The following is a 20,057-nucleotide window of genomic DNA, read 5'->3' as shown; positions in this document are numbered from 1 at the left end:
AAAAAATAATACAATGGCCAGGCAGTGGCGGCATATGCATACCCCAGCACTCAGGAGGCAGAGGCAGGTGAATCGCTAAGTTCAAGGCTAGCCTGGTCTACAGAGGGAGTTCTAGGACAGCCAGGGCTATATAGAGACCTTGTTTCAAAAAAGACAAAAACAAAAAACAATTTAAAAAATTTAGAATGTATAAAGACAGTAAGAAAATATATTAAGTAATATTTAAACTATAGCATGTAAAGTTTGAATATGACAAAGAAAAGGCTTTTCCCCTGTATATCCTCATAATCTTCAATGTAACTGTATTGTTTCCTGACAAACACAACACTAGATTCCAGGCCCAATTCTAAAGTCCATCGTGTGTGGCGATGGCGTTTACAGGCTGTGCAAAGGCTGTGTCCAAAAAGGTCATCTCACTTTTAGAAAATGGGAGCTGCTTTCACAGAGGCTGTTAACTTAGCCATTACGCTGCGGAAGTTTTCACACGTCTCTTGTTTCAAAGCACGTGAAGTTACTTTCTAAGGGAAAGAAAAATCTCAGGCTAAAGTAACGTGAACAAGATCCACAGTCATCAGGCTTACACTGAGCTCACAGCTAGCCCTTCCGTGTGCTTAGAAAGAGACCCATTCACTGCACACAGAAGACCCTGGGAACAACAGACGCCTCAAGTGCATCATGGGAGATGACAGTGAAGGCTCTGTACTACCCAGCTCTGTGCAGTGGTGCGCTGACCCACATCCGGCTCAGTGGGTTAGCCTGCGAGATGCGGGGATAGCAGGAAGGCTCCCTGGCCATAGGAAACAGGATGACGATTTAGCCTGCCACGTGGGGCTCTAAACTCAAGAGGGGTGAAATCAGGAAAACTCCAGATGGCAAGTGGTATGTTATATGCCTTGTTTCTTCAAATTCAGTAAGGGAAAAATAGATGAAAATACACGATAATTTCCATATACCCCCCTAAAATCATGAATTTCCATTTGGCCTATAGAAAAAAATCTGAGGAGTCTTAAGGCATTAGTAATGTCTTAGTTTTGAAAATAAAGCATTCATAAGCTAGGGTGAAAGGGTAGAGAATGAAACAAGAAAGACTTCCAAGAGCCCTCTTCCACGGCCACGTCGGCGGCAACAGAGATGATAAAGGTATTTAACGCTTACTGAGTGCTTATCATATGTCGCACGCTGTGCTGAATACTGCACACCATCATCTCATTTAATTCCCATAATAATCCTGTGAAACTGGTACATTTATTATCCTCAGGAAACCAGCGTTTAGTGTACTAAGTACACTGACTTAACAGAAGGCTGGAGAGCCAGGGAAACGGAGCTCTTGGTGGCCTCGAAGCCCCTGCCCGCCGAGTTGCCCCACCAGCAACCTCTGCCAGGGTTGAGAGGCCTGGCAGTGGCACAGGGCGTGGCATTACATCAATTCGCAGGCATCAGGTGACAGGGGAGAAGAGGCACGCGGGCGTCTCTCCCACTTTCCTTCTTAGAGTTGAACTCACATTTAAGGAAAGATCTGCACAAGCCTTCATGGAGAAAGCTGATGGAAACCAATCCAAGAGTCTGGATGGCTTTTATTTATTTTATGAATAGTCTCTTAACTGGTTTTGGACTTGTTTTTGTTTTTATCAACGATCATTCCCAGAGGATGGACTTTATGTCTTTGTGAACCTTGACTTTTAACTCTCCTGTGAAAACTAAAGCTGTAACTCGGAGCTTAGTTCTAAGCACGGATCTTTCCAAACTTAGAATTCCAAAATATTTCCTAAGTCTTCAACCGTTGTTTCCAAAGAGAGGGTTAACCTACTGAATCAGATGTCAAAACACGAAAGACACCAGACACAGGAAGTGCTGCAGCACCTTGCCCCAGTGTGAAGAGGGCGGTGTTCCTTTAACAAGACCCCCTGTCCCCACGACAACACGTGTTCAAAAGGGAAGGAGAGAGTGACAGCTGATGGGAATGGCGCCTTACTAAACCATCAAACGCTCCCTGAAGAAGTCTGACTTGCCTCCGTTGCTCAGGGAAAACCTCCACAGCCCCGGGAAGTGTTCCTTCATGAGACTGTCTCTATAGCATGCGTGCAGCCAGAAATGCAGCCAGCTTAGGAACGGACAGTTTAAAGCACAGTAGCTGTCACTTCCCATTTGTGGCCTAGTCTGTGTCTCCTGTGCTTCCTTACAGAGGGCCCGCAGGGCTAATGCTCAACTACACAGGATGGTGACAAGATAATGCTCCAGTCAGTTTTCCACTGCCCACGTCTGGGGCTGCCCAAGGGACAGTAAAGTGTCTTTTCACACAGGCTGACGTCCACCAATGAAGGGCTGAGAGGTTGCTCGGGGGTTAAAAGCACCCAGGTTCAGTTCCTAGCACCCACCTGGTAGCTCACAAGTCATCTGTAATTCCAGTTCCAGGGAATATGATGCCCTCTTCTGACCTCTGCAGGCACAAGGCACACATATGGTGTACATACATACATACACACACACACACACACACACACACACACACACATACATACATACATACATAAACAACAACAAAAGACTCATACTTTCAATAAAAATAAACTATTTTTAAGTTAAATTAAGTTGAAGATGAAAATAAACACATTATAGCTATGAAATAATCTCACAATTTAGTTTTGTTTTCTTCGGTTAAAAAGAATATTCAGGCTGTAAAAATCCATCCAGAAATACACTCTAAAAATTAACTTTAATTCAAATATCCTCATTATTGGTAAGAATTTTAAGTCTATCTGTTCTCTCCTTCATGATAAGTAATCTGGTAACCTAAAGTTTCTTGCCTCAGCAGGAGCAGGGAAACACATTCTGGAGTCTCCTACCACTCAGTAAGGCAGCTAGGAGCCCAGCAAAGCCAGCCAGTGAGGGCAGGATTCCTGTGTTCCAATGCAAACTGGTAGGCTAGCCCATCAGGAGACAGGCAGATCATGAGTTCTGCTCCCCACTTGGAAAGTGCCTCTGGATAGGTGTCCTTCTGAAACCCTCATAGCTTTCCCAACATGCCTCCTTGCCCTAGCACCTCATCACAGACAGGCAAAACAGAAAACCTACTGGGATTGACACTTACTCATGCCCTAAAATACCAACTTCTACTTACACAAACCTCACAAAGGATCTCCTGAAACCTATGATGCCAAATTACTTGCAATAAGAGAGAGAGAGAGAGAGAGAGAGAGAGAGAGAGAGAGAGAGAGAGAGAGAGAGAGAGAGAGAGAGAGAGAGATCCAGAATTGGTTAAGTCAGGTACAGTAGCTCAGAAAGTGCATGCTCTTCATTAAGTGTTTAGTTAAAACTGCCTAAGTCACAACTTTCAGTCAAACATTAAACCAAGAGGCAAGGAAAACTGGAGAACTTGCCTGCCTATCAACTTGTGTGTTTTTTATTTGAAATGGCCTCCCAACAAGCAAGAATAGTGACCTCTCCTGCTGTGTCAGCTCTGTAAGATTGTATCTGTGTCTTGGCACTTTCCCAGGTTCTCTTAATTTCTTCTGTTTTTAAGTGTTTAAAAAAAAAAAAAAAAAAAAAAAGGAAAACATTCTAAGGACTAAGGTTAAAAACAAAAGCAAAACAAGCCGGACATTGGTGGTGCATGCATTTAATCCCAGCACTTGGGAGGCAGAGGCAGGTGGATTTCTGAGTTCGAGGCCAGCCTGGTCTACAGAGTGAGTTCCAGGACAGCCAGGGCTACACAAAGAAACCCTGTCTCGAAAAACAAAAGACAAACAAACAAAAAACCTAAACTGAGACCTCACTCTCAGAACGCCACTGGTAATGACACTCAAGCACTAAGTGCGGTTTTTGCCTGTCAGACAAAAGCCCAAAGCCCAAGCTACTTCCTTCCACCTTTGATACTGACTTCTGCTCTGACAGAACCACAGGGCTGGAGGCAAACACTGCAGCAAGGGCAGACACAGGCCGTCTCTCTCATGTAACTAAAGCCCATCTACAGATTTACAATTCCAACTCGGGAGTCCATGGAGTGACGTTAGGATGTCAAGACGTAAGGTCTTCTCCAGGTTACTTTCACCAATGTCTATTCCCTCATTTTCTCTCAGCCTACTTATTAATTATTCCCCAACCAACTATGTTCCACAGTACCAGAGTCTCCCCTTCTGCATGGTGGCTACGATAAAGAATAAACAAGCAGAGGGTGAAAGACAGAGAGGGGTGGAGGTTGCCGAGGATTTCTGGTCAAAGGAAGGCTTTTTCCTTACAGGCAACAGTGTTACAGAGAACAGCCCTGGACTGACACAGAAATTTAACAGCTCACAGTATCCATACACCATTTGAAGCTAAAAACCTTGAAAATGGCTGGAAGCTACCTTCCAAAGAAACACACTAGTGTTTCTTACAGGTTCAAACAAATGAACTCTCAGTGACCTCTGCCTCAAGAAAGGTGCTAAGAACTCCCAAGCATTCAAGCCTTTCAATTTCATCTACTGATGCTACTTAGCTACGTGAATACTTGTCCATCCTTAGAAAGGATGGGAACCTCTGTCTTGGAGAACTTATGCCATAATCACACTGGGCAATTTCTGATATATATCCTCTATATAAAGTGTGTGTGTGTGTGTGTGTGTGTGTATGTGTGTGTGTCTTATATAGAACAAAATAAATACTTGAGAAATGTTGGACAGGGTGTTAAACTGAAATAACAAAATCCCAGGCTTACCTAAGTGTAAGTCTTTGCCTCCCCTCCACTGAACACTGTCAGTCCCTGAATGACAATGGATTCTTAGCCATGCATGAGGCTCCAGCCTATATCAACACTTGGGGGCAGAAGACAGAGGATCATGTGCTAGTGTGGGTTATACGGTGAGTCTGAAAACAGTCTAAAGTTGGATACTAGGGGCTGGAGATACAACCCAGTGTTTAGACCATTCACTGACCTTGAGGAGGACCCAAGTTTGGTTCACAGCAACCACACGGGGACTCACAACCCCCGATAACCCCAGTTAGAGATCTGATGCCCTCTTTTGGCCACTACGGGCTTCTGCATGCATGTGGTGCACATAAACTCCAACAACCACACACAGTTAACAATGTCGCTTAGCTCCTTGTGACATTTAAAATAGTGGCCTAATAACCAACTTTACAGATAACTGAAAAACTGAACTCTTTTTTATGTCCAATTTGATTGCCATAGAAAATTGTCCCTTTTTACAAAGCAGAAGCGATCTGAGAGCCACAGCTCTCTCTGAGGCATCCATCCGTCCACCCGTGTTTTCAGTGGGACTTTACCTCCTCTACACTTGGCACTTTCTATTTTAAACTCACTAAAATCCTGACCTCTGAGGTAAATCAGCTCTGGGGAGGAGGAAATGTCAGTGGAGGAGAAGGTGTCAGGAGATCGCTCAGCGTATGCAAATTCAGTCAGAAGAGAGGCTTCCTGAGAGGCACAAGGCTGCTACAAGGAAATGGAGGAAAAGGCTTCAGCAAGGGTTCCTGAAGAAGCAGGCACACCCCAGCAGGCGGGGCGGGGCAGGCAGGGCTGCCTACAAAGGCCCAGCTGCTCCAAGGACATAGCAGAGGCCCACGCTCTGCAGGTGTGTGCACACACACCGAAACGTCCTCGAACGCCATGCATGTCAGGAGCTGGATCTCTTTACAGGGACTTTTATTTTCCATCTTGCTCAGACAAGTTTAAAGGTGTAAAGGCACGGGAAAACATCACATGTAGTAGTCACAGGGGATGCATGTTCTTGTCACTAAAAAACCAGCGTTTTGCATTTTCTAATTGCAATTTCCATTCAGGTGGCTTGAGATATATGGTCAAATTTCCCCACATATTTACAAGGGTGGCTAGTGGTTCTACAATACTGGGTAAATTCAGAGAGTGTCAGGCAAGAACTAAATCAGGTCTCTAGAAAAGGCTTTCCAGAAGGCTTTTAAACCTTTCACAAGATGGCGCAGAAAGATAACAACTACTACAACCTCCGATTCTTCTAAATCTTTTATTTATTTCTAGAAACCTCAGGGTGAGGCGGGGATGCACGGAGCATTATTGCCCATTGTCTAGACCTTAAGGTCTGCTCTACTTCATGGTCAGTATTTAAGGGCCAAACTAAGGAATGGAACACAAATGCATCCAAATTACATCCATTCTAAGAACACAGTGTCTCACATCCTAAAAACTCCACCAGAACTTTCTGTCTGAGTGAATAACCCGGGAACTGGGAAAGATGGGACTCGGCACACAAGTCACTCAGCAACGAGGGACTTAGCTACAACCTGAGGGACAGCGCGTAGAGAAGCCCTTCAAATGAACAAGCCCTGCACAGCGAGTGCATGGATAGATGCCCATCCCCGGACTAACCCTCCTTCTCTCCCTTAGTGCTACAGGAATACAGAACAGAGGAAGTGCCCTGTGTCTGACCGAAGCCACGTTTCAGGTCATGAGATATGTGAGGCCTGGGCCATTCTTTCAACTTGTATCACAGCTTGCTAAGCCTTAGCTGATGGTCTCACCCTCTATTGACCCTCCCTCACCTCCACAAGGACAGCTGCTTCCCCCATTGGGCTCCCCTTCCCTAAAAGCAGGGCTGTTTCCTATCCTTCAACCAGAAGCACAGTGAGTATCTCCATTGTTTGAGAAATGTTCCCTGAAATCAAGGAAATAAAGTCAAACCACGGTAACGATGTCTGACACTGGGTAACTCTGAACACTTGTGCGACAGTGGTTTGTTCTGGGGTTCCCACCTGGCTAATCTCACTTCCACACAGTAGGCAGAGAAACCCCTTCTTTAGATAATGAAATGAAGGCCCTGGGGCTAAGGACTCTGCTCAAGGTAAAGGGATAAGAATGTGTGGCTCTGTTACCAAAGCTCGGACCCCAAGCCTGGACCGTCCTTCATGACATGCTTTCTAAATACTATGGCTGGGGCCTGTGATATCAGAGCTGCTCTCAGATGACGCTGAGTTTCCGCTTTCTCTCCGTGAAATATTTAAGGAATACAACTTGTTTTTCTAAAAGTGTAAAAACTTGCTGGACAGTGGTGGTGTACACCTTTAATCCCAGCACTCAGGAGGCAGAGGAAGGCAGATCTCTGTGAGTTCAAAGCCAGCCTGGTCTACAAGGTCAGCCTGATCTACAGAGTGAGTTCTAGGACTGCCAGGGCTCAGGGCTGGGTGGGACGGGTGAAAAACTTAAGAAGAGTCAACAAGTGGGTATGACTGTGGGAATTCAGTGGGCAAATCATACGCATATTTCAAACTAATGGACTCCCACTGTACCTTATCTGAAATTCAGTATGGACTTGGTAGTTCTAAAGCAAAGCATAATTAGAATGATGTAGTTGCCCAGGCTGAGTCATTCAGAAAGAGAGACTAGATCACATGAGAGCATTCTGAATTATCCACAACCAACCTCTTCACATCTGGCAACATCTGGGAGGAGGGGAGTGTCGGGGGGGGGGGGGGAACACCTATCAGCACAAATCAGATTTACTATTTCGTCTTAAGTTAAACTTGAGAATATGCGACCTGTTTCCTTAAAATAAAATTAAGCTTACATTATCTACACATGCAATAACAAGTATTAGAAGCCTGGCGGTCAGGAGGTCATAAACTACATCCTCGAGATGGAAGGGCCTTGCTGAGACACATTACCCCCACGTGAGCCTCTGGGGTCGCCTTCATTCTGGTCTCTCCAGAAGGAGGTTCAGGGAGGTTAAATCACTTATCACCAACCTGCTTAGGGACACACAAGGACTGAAACAGCCTTCTGACTTTATTTTTCAAAACAACTGATTGCCTCAAAAACTGAAGAGGTTACCAAGTTAAACACAAATAGGGAAGTAAATGCCAAGAAAAATACAAACAGAACTGAACCTGTGAAGAAACACCAGTTCAAATGTCTGGACCTGCGACCTCGTACAAGTTCTGAGTTTGTCTTCTGAGATGCCTACTTAGAGAGCAGTACCCTTGGGGTCTCCCAGCCTATAGCACACAACACTGGCCCCCGTGGGGCTCAGAAGCCAGGGCTGCTACTGTCCTCTGAAAACAGGAAGCAGCAATAAGAGAGCCCTTCTGGGGGCCACCACAATGTCCTCAGGGAACCCCAACACACTAGCCTTCCCACTGCTGGGATGAAAATCAGAAAGAAGCCTTGTAAAGACCCCTCTACTTCTCCCCGCCCCCTTTATTTTGTATTTCAAGACAAGGTTTTCTGCGTAGCCCAGGCTGGCCTCCATCTCTCAGAGACCCACTCGCCTCTGCCTGGGATTAAAGGTGCTTACAACCAATCACTCCTCAGCACCTCTTCTGCCCTTCTTTACTAACGCAATACTTTCCCAAAACTAGGCCACATTCATCTCTGCCTGGGAGCTACAGAGGCCAGCCCACCTTAGGACAGATCCATCAGGCGTCTGTCCCTGAGTCAACAGGAAGGAACCCCTCAGAGCTGGCTCTGAAGCGGGCTCTCCTCAGGACCTGCAGCTCTGGTGGCAGCTGTCTTCCCACTTCCTATCAGCCTCTGGGCATGCTGGAGGAAAGAGTGAAGAGGTTTCCTGGATCCCTTTGCAGAAGGCGGACCATTCTGTCTCATGGGAAGTCTGCTCTGTCCACATGCACTGGGTGGACATGATGAACTAACCACCCCTGCAGTGCTCCTGAGACACTGGGTGCACCACCCTGAAGCAACTGTACCTTTGCTCGGCCAGCACCATGCACTGACTGTGTGCTCACCTCGCCGTGAGGGTGGCCATTTCCTTCACCCAGAGTCAACCTTCTCTGCTCCCACCACCAGATCCCTAATCTAAACTGTCTCTGCAAGCCTGGACAGCTAGTTCCCACTTCCTGTGGCCCACCCATCTTTCCAACAATGACTTGACCACCAGGAGTAGCTCCTCATTTAAGTCCAATTTCGTAAAACAGGATCCAGGATCCCAGCACCCTCTCCCTGGCCTGAGCCCTTCCTCTCAGAGCTGCTTCTCCCTGCAGAGGGCTCGACTCCAGGTGCACACACATGTTTGGGGAAATCAGCTTCAAGCACAGGAGGTATCTGCAGGGATCGCTTCCCTGAGGAAGGTTTTACTGGAATTTCAAGCACTCTTCCTTCACAGGTACTTCCTCTTTCGGGACATCTGTCACATAAGCACTCTTTCTGCACTCTGTTCTGCATTCACACACAGGTCATGGTTTCCAAAATTGATCAAGTCCATCAGGAAGAACCAGTGTGCCCTATAATTCTGAAATCACCCACTGTGCCCCGCCCTCCCCCCAGACTTGCAGGTCTGGAGGATGAATATGCATTCAGAAAAACCTATTCACACACACACACATACACACACACACACACACACACACACACACACACGCTGCTCTTCACAACTTGAGGCCATGGAAACCAAAATACACAAAGGTGTGTGTGTGTGGGGGGGGGTGACTCTGTATATATAAATTGGCAAAGCTACAAAAATCTTAACTTATAAAACCCAGCGATCCTTCCATGCTGGCACACAAATCTGAAACCAACTCCTATAAATTACCATTCCCTGTCATTTCCTACAACTCTCGACTTAAATTCACACTCTCAACAGTCGGTCAATTAAGTACTATAGAAACACATATTTCACAGCTTCCCACAGAAGGTAAACAAAAGGAGAGAGAAGGGATGCTGATGTACAAGCAATTGCTGGAAACCAAGTTATAGTGCATTCTTCAAACAGAGAAGAATGGGGTGGGGGGGGGTGTGACAAAGAATCTTTTTCTAACCAGTGGACCTAGTTTCAGTCAACTACTACTAAGCAGCAATGGCTTTAGACCTAGCACAATTCCCAGGACAGTGATTAAAGAACTCTTGAATGAATGAACCAGTGAGTGAGTACAGGGGGTTTAGAGGTGACTCTGCGGCAACCTACAAAGGACAATTCTGTTAGACAAGTGAACAGTGTTGCGTCTCACACCGCAGGGCAGGCGGTCTGCGTCCCCTTACCTGATGCACAGGCACTTTCTGCGGGGTATTCTGGGGTGACGGGTGGAGTTGTGCCCAAGGCTGGTGATGGGGGTGTGGAGGTGAAGACTGGTGCAGGCCTGGGTGGGGCTGTAGTGAAGGGCAGGTTGGTAACTGCTGGAAAGATGGCTGCTGACCGGGGTGCTGCTGGCCAGGCATCAGTCGTTCCGGGATTGCTTGCGGATCCGCAAGGCCAACACCGGGGCAGCCATTTGGTCTCATGTGTCCGGTGAGCTCCCTGGGTGCCGAGGCCATGCCCATGAACGAACGGGGCTGCTGCTGCATGTTTCTGGGGCCCATATTCCTCTGTCCGATTCCCATGGCACCAGGGGGCTGGTGAGATGGCTGAGGGTGGGGCATATTTGGATAACTGCCGACGTCCATCGGTATCCCGGCACTTCCGGGCCTGACCTGCGGAGGAGGCGTGCCTGCTGGGTTACTCATTGCTTTCATGGGTGACATGGGAGGCGGAGAGGCGTAAGTTCCCTGAGGCTGTGAAGGGTGCATAGTTTGTGTGTTCATTTGGTTAAGTGTGCCACTGGAGTGGATGGGCTGCTGGTGCATTAGTCCCTGACCACTGTTTGACGGGAATCCTACGGCGTTGGGGTATCTTGGTACGGACTGATTCATTGGAGTACTGTTTGTAAGGCCTAAATTTTGATTCATCCCTGTACTGTTAACTAATCCCTGATTTAGGTTACTGTAAGGATATCGAGAATACTGCCCTGAGTTGTTTACAGTAGGGGAGGGGACTGTCTGGTTCCGAGAACTAAAGTTAAGGGTTTGTGGCCTGACAGCCCCTTGTTGAGGAGGATTGGGGGAGAATCTGGGACTGTGGGCAACGGATTCTCCGTGGAGAGCAGCGGGGTGATGGTGGAACTGCTGCTGCACTGGGTGGCGCAGGGAAGGGGCCATGCTGGGGCTCTGCTGGGGCAAGTGCGACAGGTGGCCGGGTCCTGAGGTGGCGATGAAAGGGCCCTGACTGAGGCCCTCCTGGCCTTGGGAAAACTGGCTCATCCTCTGCTGCGGCTGGCCATGCTGCGGCATGGAGAAATCCCCGCGTGCCATATAGCTGCCCATCTGCTGCATGTGCTGGGCGTGGCCCTGCGCCGGCGGCCCCGATGGAGCCGGCGGTGGCGGTGGCTGCTGTTGCTGGTAGGGTGCTCGGATCTGGTCAGGTACCTGAACGGCCCGCGGGCCCCACATGGAGCCGCCATCCACAAAAGATTGCCCGTGCCTTTCGTTCTGCATGCCGGGATAGACTCCCATCTGAGCGCCACCACTGCCTCCGTGTGGCACCTGGGGGACTGGGGGTGTGTGATACTGCGAGTGCGGAGACGCCAATCCGTTCCCGGGGGCACTGCCCATCAATCGGTTAGGCTGATCCATGAGATGCATCTTTTGTTCATACTGATTATAGTGATCGAAATGGGTCAACTTGGTTTGATTCTGATTAGGGGAAGGATGATGGAGGGACGGCTGTAAGGGGGGAAAGCCTTGGTCTATGGGCATCTGTTGACCCATGGGGTTCACTGGGTTTTCAGGGTAGCCACATTCCCCGAGGCCTTCGAGGCCTTCGCTGAATAGATTCCCATCCTCTCCAAAAAGACTCATCATTCCTGGATCCGCCATCTTCTGACACACGGCTCGTCGGAACACAGCTTGGGAGCCTGTCTGTGCTTCACTTCGCTGGGGTGCTTCTCCTCAAAACCTATAATCCTTAACTAATCTTCTTCATGTCATTCTAGATTTCCTTAATTCTCTTGGACCCTGCAGTGTGGGGCGAAGTCTGGATATAGGTCCTGGAAGGGAGTGGGAGGTGGGAAGAAAGGAAAAAAAAAGAAAACAAAGAATTAGGAACAAATGATAAAAGCCGCCGGTGTTTTACACATTTGAATTTAGTTCCCGTCAACAATACCAACCCAGGCCCCTTGCTGAGCTGTATTTTACAAATCTAGTTCACTTTAAGGGAAGCTCATTAGCTTCTACCAGAAGCATTATGACCGGTTACGTGGAAAGGCAGCAAAACACTAACCTTAACCTTAAATTAATCCATTCACTACACTTCCCCACATTCCGTTCTTGGATGGAACAGAACAAAAGGACACAACGTGAAGCAGCAGCAGCTGCCACAGCAGGCAAGCAGATGTATGAATATAGCCAGCAGCCCATCTGCTGGGCTAAAGCCCTGGAAAGGCTCTGCTTCCCAACAGCCCTCCTTAACCTCACTCCCCTGAGCGGTAATCAGATGAGATGAGCGGTGAGCGAGGCACCGAGGACTGGGAAAAGCCCAACTTAGTTAAATTGACTGGAGGATTATACAAATACCAAAATCAGTCATTTTGTACAAATTAGATATTTACAGCCCACATACAACTCGGTAACGGCAACAGAAGCATCTAACAAGAAAGCGCCCCGTAATGCGGTTGAAAAGCAAGTCTGAGAACAGCACAATAAATTCATAATTTCATTATGCTTAATAGCAGGAATAGACAAGATTCAGAAAGAAACTACAAGTGAAGCTTTCATTCTCCACGAGGACCAATTTCACTCATGGCTCTGGGCCCATCGCGTTCCAGAACTGTGGGGCGGATGGTAGCAGGCTTGAGAGGCCGCCGGCTCCATTTTACCCCGCCACTGGCTGCAACTAGCTGTAGATGACTATTCCCGAGGTAGAGACAGAGACCTCTTCAGAAACGAGCCAAAACTGGATGGTACTTTAACAGAAAAAAAAGTTAAAAATATCCACCAGACCTTTTAAAAACCTTACAGGACAAAGCGGGACACAGCAGGAGGGCGTGGGGCTAGCTAGCACACCCCTTCACCTCCCATGCTAACCGACTAGCATCCCAGCTTTCTGCCTTAGCGTTAAACTCTGATAGACCTGGGGTCAGATTAAAATAGGCAGTTTGATTTGAAGAATGCTTTAACAACCACCACAGAAAAGTGGTTTTGTTCACTGCTTACTGAATCAACAACCTAATTAAGAATGAATTCACATATGAAAAAATGCCTAAAATCTTAGACATCTTTGGAATTTAACTCATTGATTTCCTCTCCTAAGATCATTAAGCACTGGGTGACACCGACCCAGATGGGGCACAGGAACACATGAGGGAGAGTGTCCAGCGAAAGCAAAGCTCTAGACAGACTCGGCCATGAACTCTACTGCAGATTTCTACAAGAATATGCAAATAACCAACTCTGTGAGGAGTCACCTCCGAGACAGATAACCCCCCTCTTCCGCCTGCCCCATCCTAAGGCATTCGTAACACGGAGGAAACTCTGTTTATGGAAATGTAAACAACATTCCTGCTCACTGTCAGCAGTACAGACATGACACCTGAGAGGGTCTGTAGCTGCCAGGTGACAGCTGTCAGCCAACGCCAAAGGTCTCCTCACTCTGCCACTACCTGCCATATATTTTCTGATCTACCTTCGCCAAATACAGAGGTCAGACAGGAGAGAATCAAGTACACAGGAAAGCCGTTTCTCTGAAAATATGCGGCTTTTTTTTCTTTTTTTTTTTGCAGAACTAAAAGTCCAGAGTGAGGAGTAGAAATCTCCAGTGCCAAGTGCAACAAATATTGATAAATTGAATTTGTGCCTAACCTAAAAAGCTTAAAAAATCAGTCTTCATTTGCTCAAGGTTCACTCTTAACTTTCAAGGAAATAAATGTTGCAGTGTAATTGTAATGGCTTAAGCCAGCCGTGCAGCCCACTTACCACGACAGCTTAAGGAAGGTCAGAACACTTATATGTTCTGGAAGATATCCCAACATAGCATATCCCAACAGCTTCATCTACTGGGGCACACCAAGAGTGTGTGGATAGGGGGCAAGAATGCCACTGCCTGGGCAGACCCTGCCTGCCTCTGCCCTGGGGTAAAGAGAGCAGAGGGCCCTGGTACCCTTTCCTGTAGGACCACAGAGCCCGGGGCACTGCAGAGCCTGCTTGAAGCTGCAGCAGGGGAGTTGACACACTTGCTTTTTATCTGCTAAGGACCCAGCAGAAGGGAAGCAGAAGTTGTACAGGCACGAGGAGAGTTGGAAAGACGAAACAGACTCACTGAGAGTAATTATACCAGACACTTGGCTTTGTTCCCCTGCTTCCGGTCCCCCTACTCATTCCCATTAAGAATCCACCCCCAGAGGCACGGAAAAAAAAAAAAACCGCCAGCATTATGTGGCATCAAGTAAGCATGTGACCCACTGCAGCTGTGACCATGCTCAGGTGTGCCCCAGGCAGGAGTCAAAAACCCACGGCTCCGAAGCCTTCCCCCAGTGACTGCTAGCTCTCAGGCCACCAAGGCCACCTCGAGTCTTTTCTGACACCTCGGACCAACTGGCAACTGTGCCAGGAATCCATCTGGCAACCATGATCCATACTTCCGATCTGAGCTAACCTAATTAATTGATTTTGGTCATTTTTTAATTATTATTATTATTATTATTAAGACCATCTGAATGACCACTTTCCCAAATCGCAGCTGTAAACACGATTCTCAGTGTCTAGCAACATGTTTAAAACAGAACTCCATTTTGAAGGCTTCACCCTTCTCTACACTGAATGTCTACATTACCTGCGCCTATATATCACTGTCGAGCGGGCCACACCTGAGAGTGACCATCAGAAAAATATGGTTCACATTCTAGTAGCTATGCATTAAAAAAACACTCTCAAGAGAGAGAAACGAATTTTAATAACCGGAGTGTAACTCAAGGAGAGTTCACAAGATGCACTCGTGCCAAGGTGAGAAGTGGGCACAAGACTGCCACAGCCTGGGAAGAAGCTCAATGCCAGTTGGAAGCAGCTCTGGGCTCTGCCCCTCCCCCTCTTCACAGTTGGGGGGCGGGGGACCCCTATATAGGTTAATGAGACTCAGAGTCTTGAGTTAAAGTCTGAATGGCAAACAGTTCCCGGAATGGAAAGGGATGAAGGGGGGAGCAGAGGCTAAGGCTCACATCAGCGCCACCATAGTCGAAGGCGAGCCGTGAAGCAGGGCTTCTTCGCCAAACAGAGGAACGTTCCATCAGTTTAGGAACAAGCAGGTAAGAGGACCAAGTGGGGACTGCTGGTAATTTCCCTGGGAATCCACAGGCAGATCTAAACAAGTCAACAACAGGAAGAACCGGCAGCGAGCTGAGAACATAGCTCTGAGCACAGGCCTGGTGCGGACAAAACCCTGGGCTCCATCCATCCCAGGGGCCACAAGATTTCTAAATCTTTTTTAAGTTAAAGAAATAAAAATTGGTAGTAAGAGCATCAAATCCACAAGAAGTCAATGACGAGTTATAAATATTCGAGATGTAAATGCCGTCATTATAAGTTAGTTTTTATTAGATAGTGTCATATTGATTTTCTATTTAATGCAGTATCTTTCCGACCTCACAAAACATAACCAGTTCCTAATTGCCCCACGGTTCTGGAAACACAATGGCTTCTGTGCCCCTGAGTTTTAAGGCAGTACCACGGTGCAGATGTTTTATCACAGGCACAGATCAGAAACCTAAGGGGTGAATTTAAAACACCTTTCAGATGCAAATATTTCCTCTAGTTCAACCACATGGACAGCAGAACTCTTCCATGAATGTAAGTCTAGCACACTTTGGCAAGTATGAAGCTGTAGGGTGGGGTGTTTGCCTGTGAGATACTGGGGATTTCTTGGCTCCTGCTAGCTCCACTGTGGGCGGCTCTCTTTTACCTCCAAAGGTCCTGGTGGAGACTCTGTGAGGAGGGAAGTACCCATCCTTGTCCCAAGGCTTGCCCTGCAGCTGGGACACAGTGTATCACTACCCTCACCACAATGCAGAAAGAGGCCACTCTGTCACCAAGGAGACAGCACTATCCTGAGAAGAATGAAATCCGCATGGTGATAAGTGAACACACGGAAGCTAAAGAGTTTGCTGCTGAGCTCGAATTCAAACGGAAGGTCCTAAACAGAGCCGTGGGCAGCCCCGCCCCACGGGCAGCACAGCCTCCAACAGCCAACATGGAAAGAGATGTCCAGGGTGGCCAAGGCTTGCCTCTGGGAAAGGCATCTCTCCAGATGACAAACATCCAGATAAAGGAATCAGGAAGTGCCTCCAAATCACAACATCAGAACATCAGTTCATCACCAGGCAGCTCCTGGACCAAGAGGAGCCCTTCCGGAACTCTCTGGCCAAGACCGCATTTTCTTCCCCATTAATTTCCCTGGGCACTGTGGGATGTTACAATTGTGCTGCCTAAGCCAGCCGATACGAGCACGCATTCATTGCCTTTTAAAATCATTAAAATTAAATAAATTTTAAAATGCAGTTCTTACTCTTAAAAATAAACTTTAAGATGCAGTTCTTAAAACTCTTAAAACATACATGAATTCAAGTGCTCAAGAGCTATTCATCAGACGGGGCAAAGACGAAATACCTATGTCACTGCAGAAAGCCCGCCGACAAAAAATCTCTGCACACTGCTTCCAGAGGTCCCATTCGGAGGATGGCCATTTTGAATAGGGACTATCTTGGTCATGAAAGTTTGTATTGTTGTGAAGGCCAATCCCATCACCTGTGCTATACTATGTGGCAGTTTTCTCTATGTTCATTTTAACTATGCTTTCAACCTATAACATCTCTCCTTTCTCTATTCCCTAACACAGATTTCCATTTTCATCATTTTAGCTGTGATAGGAATAATTCTGAACTGTACAGAAAATTAGTTAGAGTTGTGGGCGCTCCTTCTGATGGCCTGCATTAGTCCAAATAATGTATTAAAAATAAACCCGGGAGCTAGATGTGGTGTGGCTCACATCTTTAATCACAGCATTCAGGAGATAGAGGCAGGTGGATCACTGTGAGTTCAAAGGCAGCCTTGTCTACTTATCCAATACCAAGCCAGTGTTACTGAGTTGAGAACCTGTCTTAAAAACAACAAAGAAATAAAGGAATGAATGAATAAATAAATAAATAAATAAATAAATAAATAAGGAATGAATGAATGAGGTAGAAAACAAGGGGCTGGTTATGCAACTTAGCATAGAGGGCATGCTTTGTAAATATATGACTTTGGATTTGATCCCCAGAACCATAAAGTGAATTTTAAACCTTACCAAAGATCACAGGGACGACGTTCATTTTTTTCCCACCAAAAAATAAGCAATCTTGATGATGTAAGATAGTCAATACCCTGCATATATAATACTAAGCCAGACAGATGTGGCCCCACCCCTAGGCAGCTGTCTGCTCTAGCAAATCCCCTCGAGGATTCTCAATTTGCTCAATGTGCCCATCTCAGATCTGGACCAAGACCACCTCCTCAGCCTCAGCCTCAGCCTCAGTCTCCACCTCCTCTTCCTGCACGAGCACCTCCTCAGCCTCCTGCTCCGTCTCCCTCAGACGGACTGTGTGTGTCATCACATGGACAGGGTCAGGCCTTTGCGTGTCCATCACTGACGGAAATAAAGTCGGAAGGTGGCCTGGTTCTCTGAAGTCCGGAGAATGGCCAATCCATCCTCTGTGGGCTACTGACTCAGTGACTCATTTCTTGCTTCTTGCGAAATCCTTTGAGTGTGGCTGAATGCATGCTGCCAACAGATACCCAAGAATCTCCCCCACTATGAACTCCCCCCAAACCCTTTCCCTCTTCGAGGTAAGCCACACTCTAGAAGATTAACAAACACCCCTCTGCTCCCTCACCTGCCACCTGTTCTCCTGCCCCCTTGTCCCCGTCCCTGTGTGGCCTGGCTTCTTTTCCATCTATGATTCTTGTTCTTGTTAGCACCTGTCTGCGACCCCCTCCCTCCCTGGTATGGCCAAGGGTCACGGAGCACCGTGCAATTTGCTGTACTTTCCTGTTCCCTTGACTCTTCCTGGAGATTAAAGATTCGCCCTTTAAATTGGGGTCTGGGGACAGGACCGCTGGACCTCGGGCGCCTTTGCAAAATACAGTCTCAGAGCATCCCCCACTCCCCACCCCCACCTTCAACCCTGCACGTGTAATCTGCATATGAATGTTGGGACACTGGGCTCTCAGTCTAGGAGTTTTTCCTCCATGGCAGGATGGAGGACCACTCCAAGTGAGAACAAACAATGACAAGTGACACTCGGTCCAGGAAACCAAGCACGCAATACAATGATAAAGCTTTTAAAGGAAAAGAAGGTTCTGGTATCTGCAACTGACCAACAACGATGACTTCATCCAAAAATGTTTCACCAGTTCTTAGTGGCAGATCTGAATATTTAATAGGTTATAACAGTGGACATCTAAGGGTGAGTTACAATATGTCCATCTGCTTACTGATCATTTTGTTAAGACAAAAAAAAATTCAGTTAACAATAGTCTGGTGCCATGTTACATAATATGCTGTTTCACAGGTTTCTTGCAGAAACCTTTCAGTTATTTCTACATAACCTTGAGATGGCTGGATATCCTAAACTGCCTTTCAGACGAAAATCTCCCAACCCCTGTTAGCTGAGAACTAGTAATTGCTTTAAAGGTAACAATCAAATAGCACTGAGCTAACAACTTAAGATGCTGAGGGTCCCCGGGCATTTTTTTCTAAATGATCATAGCGATCACACTTGCCGCATCTCCAAGCTGTGACACTCTGGTACACAATCAGAAATTACAACCTCTGGAGAAAGACCTTCACACTCTGCAGCTCAGCCTTAACTGCCTCTCCCTGAAGCCAGACCATGAGCTGGCCTTGTCTAGAGGCCTGGCACCCCCTACCACACTAATGAAACAAATTCGGCATGGTCGTGATGCATGCAACTTCACACGGCCCCACAGAAGACTGTCACGCAGTCTAATGCACCACAGCTCACAACATTGAGCAGCACAAGGGAAATGAGGAAACACATCTATATACACTATTGTATGGTATCCTTGTGCACTAATAAAATGTATCTGGGACTGGTGTATTCAATCTCATAGCTTTTTAACATTATCCTGAATAACTTTAACTTTAGATTGTAACTCCAATACAGAAGATAGAAGAGCTAAGAGGCAGATCCAGAAACACATGCTTTTTAATTAACATATTTAAGTTGAAGAAAAATTTTTGACTCAACCATCCTGACAAAGACTGAAGAAAGACTAACATGAATGAATTTTCTAAAACTTCCTGATTGCTAATCTTACTTAATGTTATAAAATATCCTGGGATATCATAACAAAGGGGCTAATGACACCACATTTGTTGGCCTAATGAAAATGACATTAGAAAATATTTTTCAACTCCTTTTTTTTAATATATTTTGAGCTAATGACTTCAATGAACTATGAGCTACCTACCCACCTGAGTGCTAAGCCAGGTAACAAATGGGTATAAAACCCAAGAACCAGGGATCAGGTACCCTGGGCCACCCTTCGTCCAGGGACCCAGGCATCCTGGACGTATGTCTTAATGGCTGGCACCAGAGGCCAGGCGCTGCTGTGGAAAATAGCTTACTTTGTACAGCTGACCCAGCCACTTACAGTAGACATTTCTTATATTCTTTTACACTAAAAGAGGGGTTCTGAAAAGTTGAAAAGCACCCCTTTTTTTAATTCCAGAGGGAGTTTTAATGTGTGTTCAATTGAGCTGGAGAGATTGGTCAGTGTGGATTTTGTTGGTTGGTTGATTGGTTGTTTATTTGTTTTGTTGGTTTGGGTCCCCCCCCCCAACCCCCAGAGGACCTGGCTTCCATATAGTACCCACATAGTGCCTCAGAATGACCTGTAATTCCAGTTCCAAGAGATCTGACACCTTCTTCTGGCCCCCATGTGGCCCCCAGGGCACACATATGGTAGACAGAAATACATGCAAGCAAAACACCCATACACATAAAACGAGTTTTAAAAATGTACTCAATACTACCTTGTTCAAAAGGCAGCATCGAGGGATCATTAAAGGCAATTTCTGAGTCAATGTTCATCCAAGCACTGTGAAGAGGCACCAGGACCAAAAAGCAAGTTGGGGAGGAAAGGGTTTATTTGTCTTCCACTTCCATAGCCAGGACTGTAGGAAGCTAAGACAGGAAGTCACACATGGCAGAAACCTGGAGGCAGGAACTGAAGCAGAGGCCTGAAGGGCTGCTCCTCGATGGCTTCTCCCCATGGCTTG

The 20,057-nt window shown here is 46.8% G+C and overlaps 1 protein-coding gene across 3 annotated transcripts in view; it reads right to left on the bottom strand.

The window, feature by feature from the left end:
* Chd7 (chromodomain helicase DNA binding protein 7) overlaps nucleotides 1-20,057 on the bottom strand; it is a 182,693-nt gene that overhangs the window by 109,449 nt on the left and 53,187 nt on the right. For all 3 annotated transcript variants that reach the window (XM_052176045.1, XM_052176047.1, XM_052176046.1), the window contains exon 2: nucleotides 9,956-11,775. In XM_052176045.1, coding sequence (XP_052032005.1) covers nucleotides 9,956-11,605 — 1,650 coding nt within the window. In that variant the 5' untranslated portion in view covers nucleotides 11,606-11,775. The remainder of the gene's footprint in view (nucleotides 1-9,955; nucleotides 11,776-20,057) is intronic.

The sequence above is a fragment of the Apodemus sylvaticus genome, chromosome 3, assembly GCF_947179515.1.
Source record: "Apodemus sylvaticus chromosome 3, mApoSyl1.1, whole genome shotgun sequence".
Taxonomy (NCBI): domain Eukaryota; kingdom Metazoa; phylum Chordata; class Mammalia; order Rodentia; family Muridae; genus Apodemus; species Apodemus sylvaticus.
Note: the sequence above shows the minus strand (reverse complement) of the source record. Positions and strands in the feature narration are given on the sequence as shown.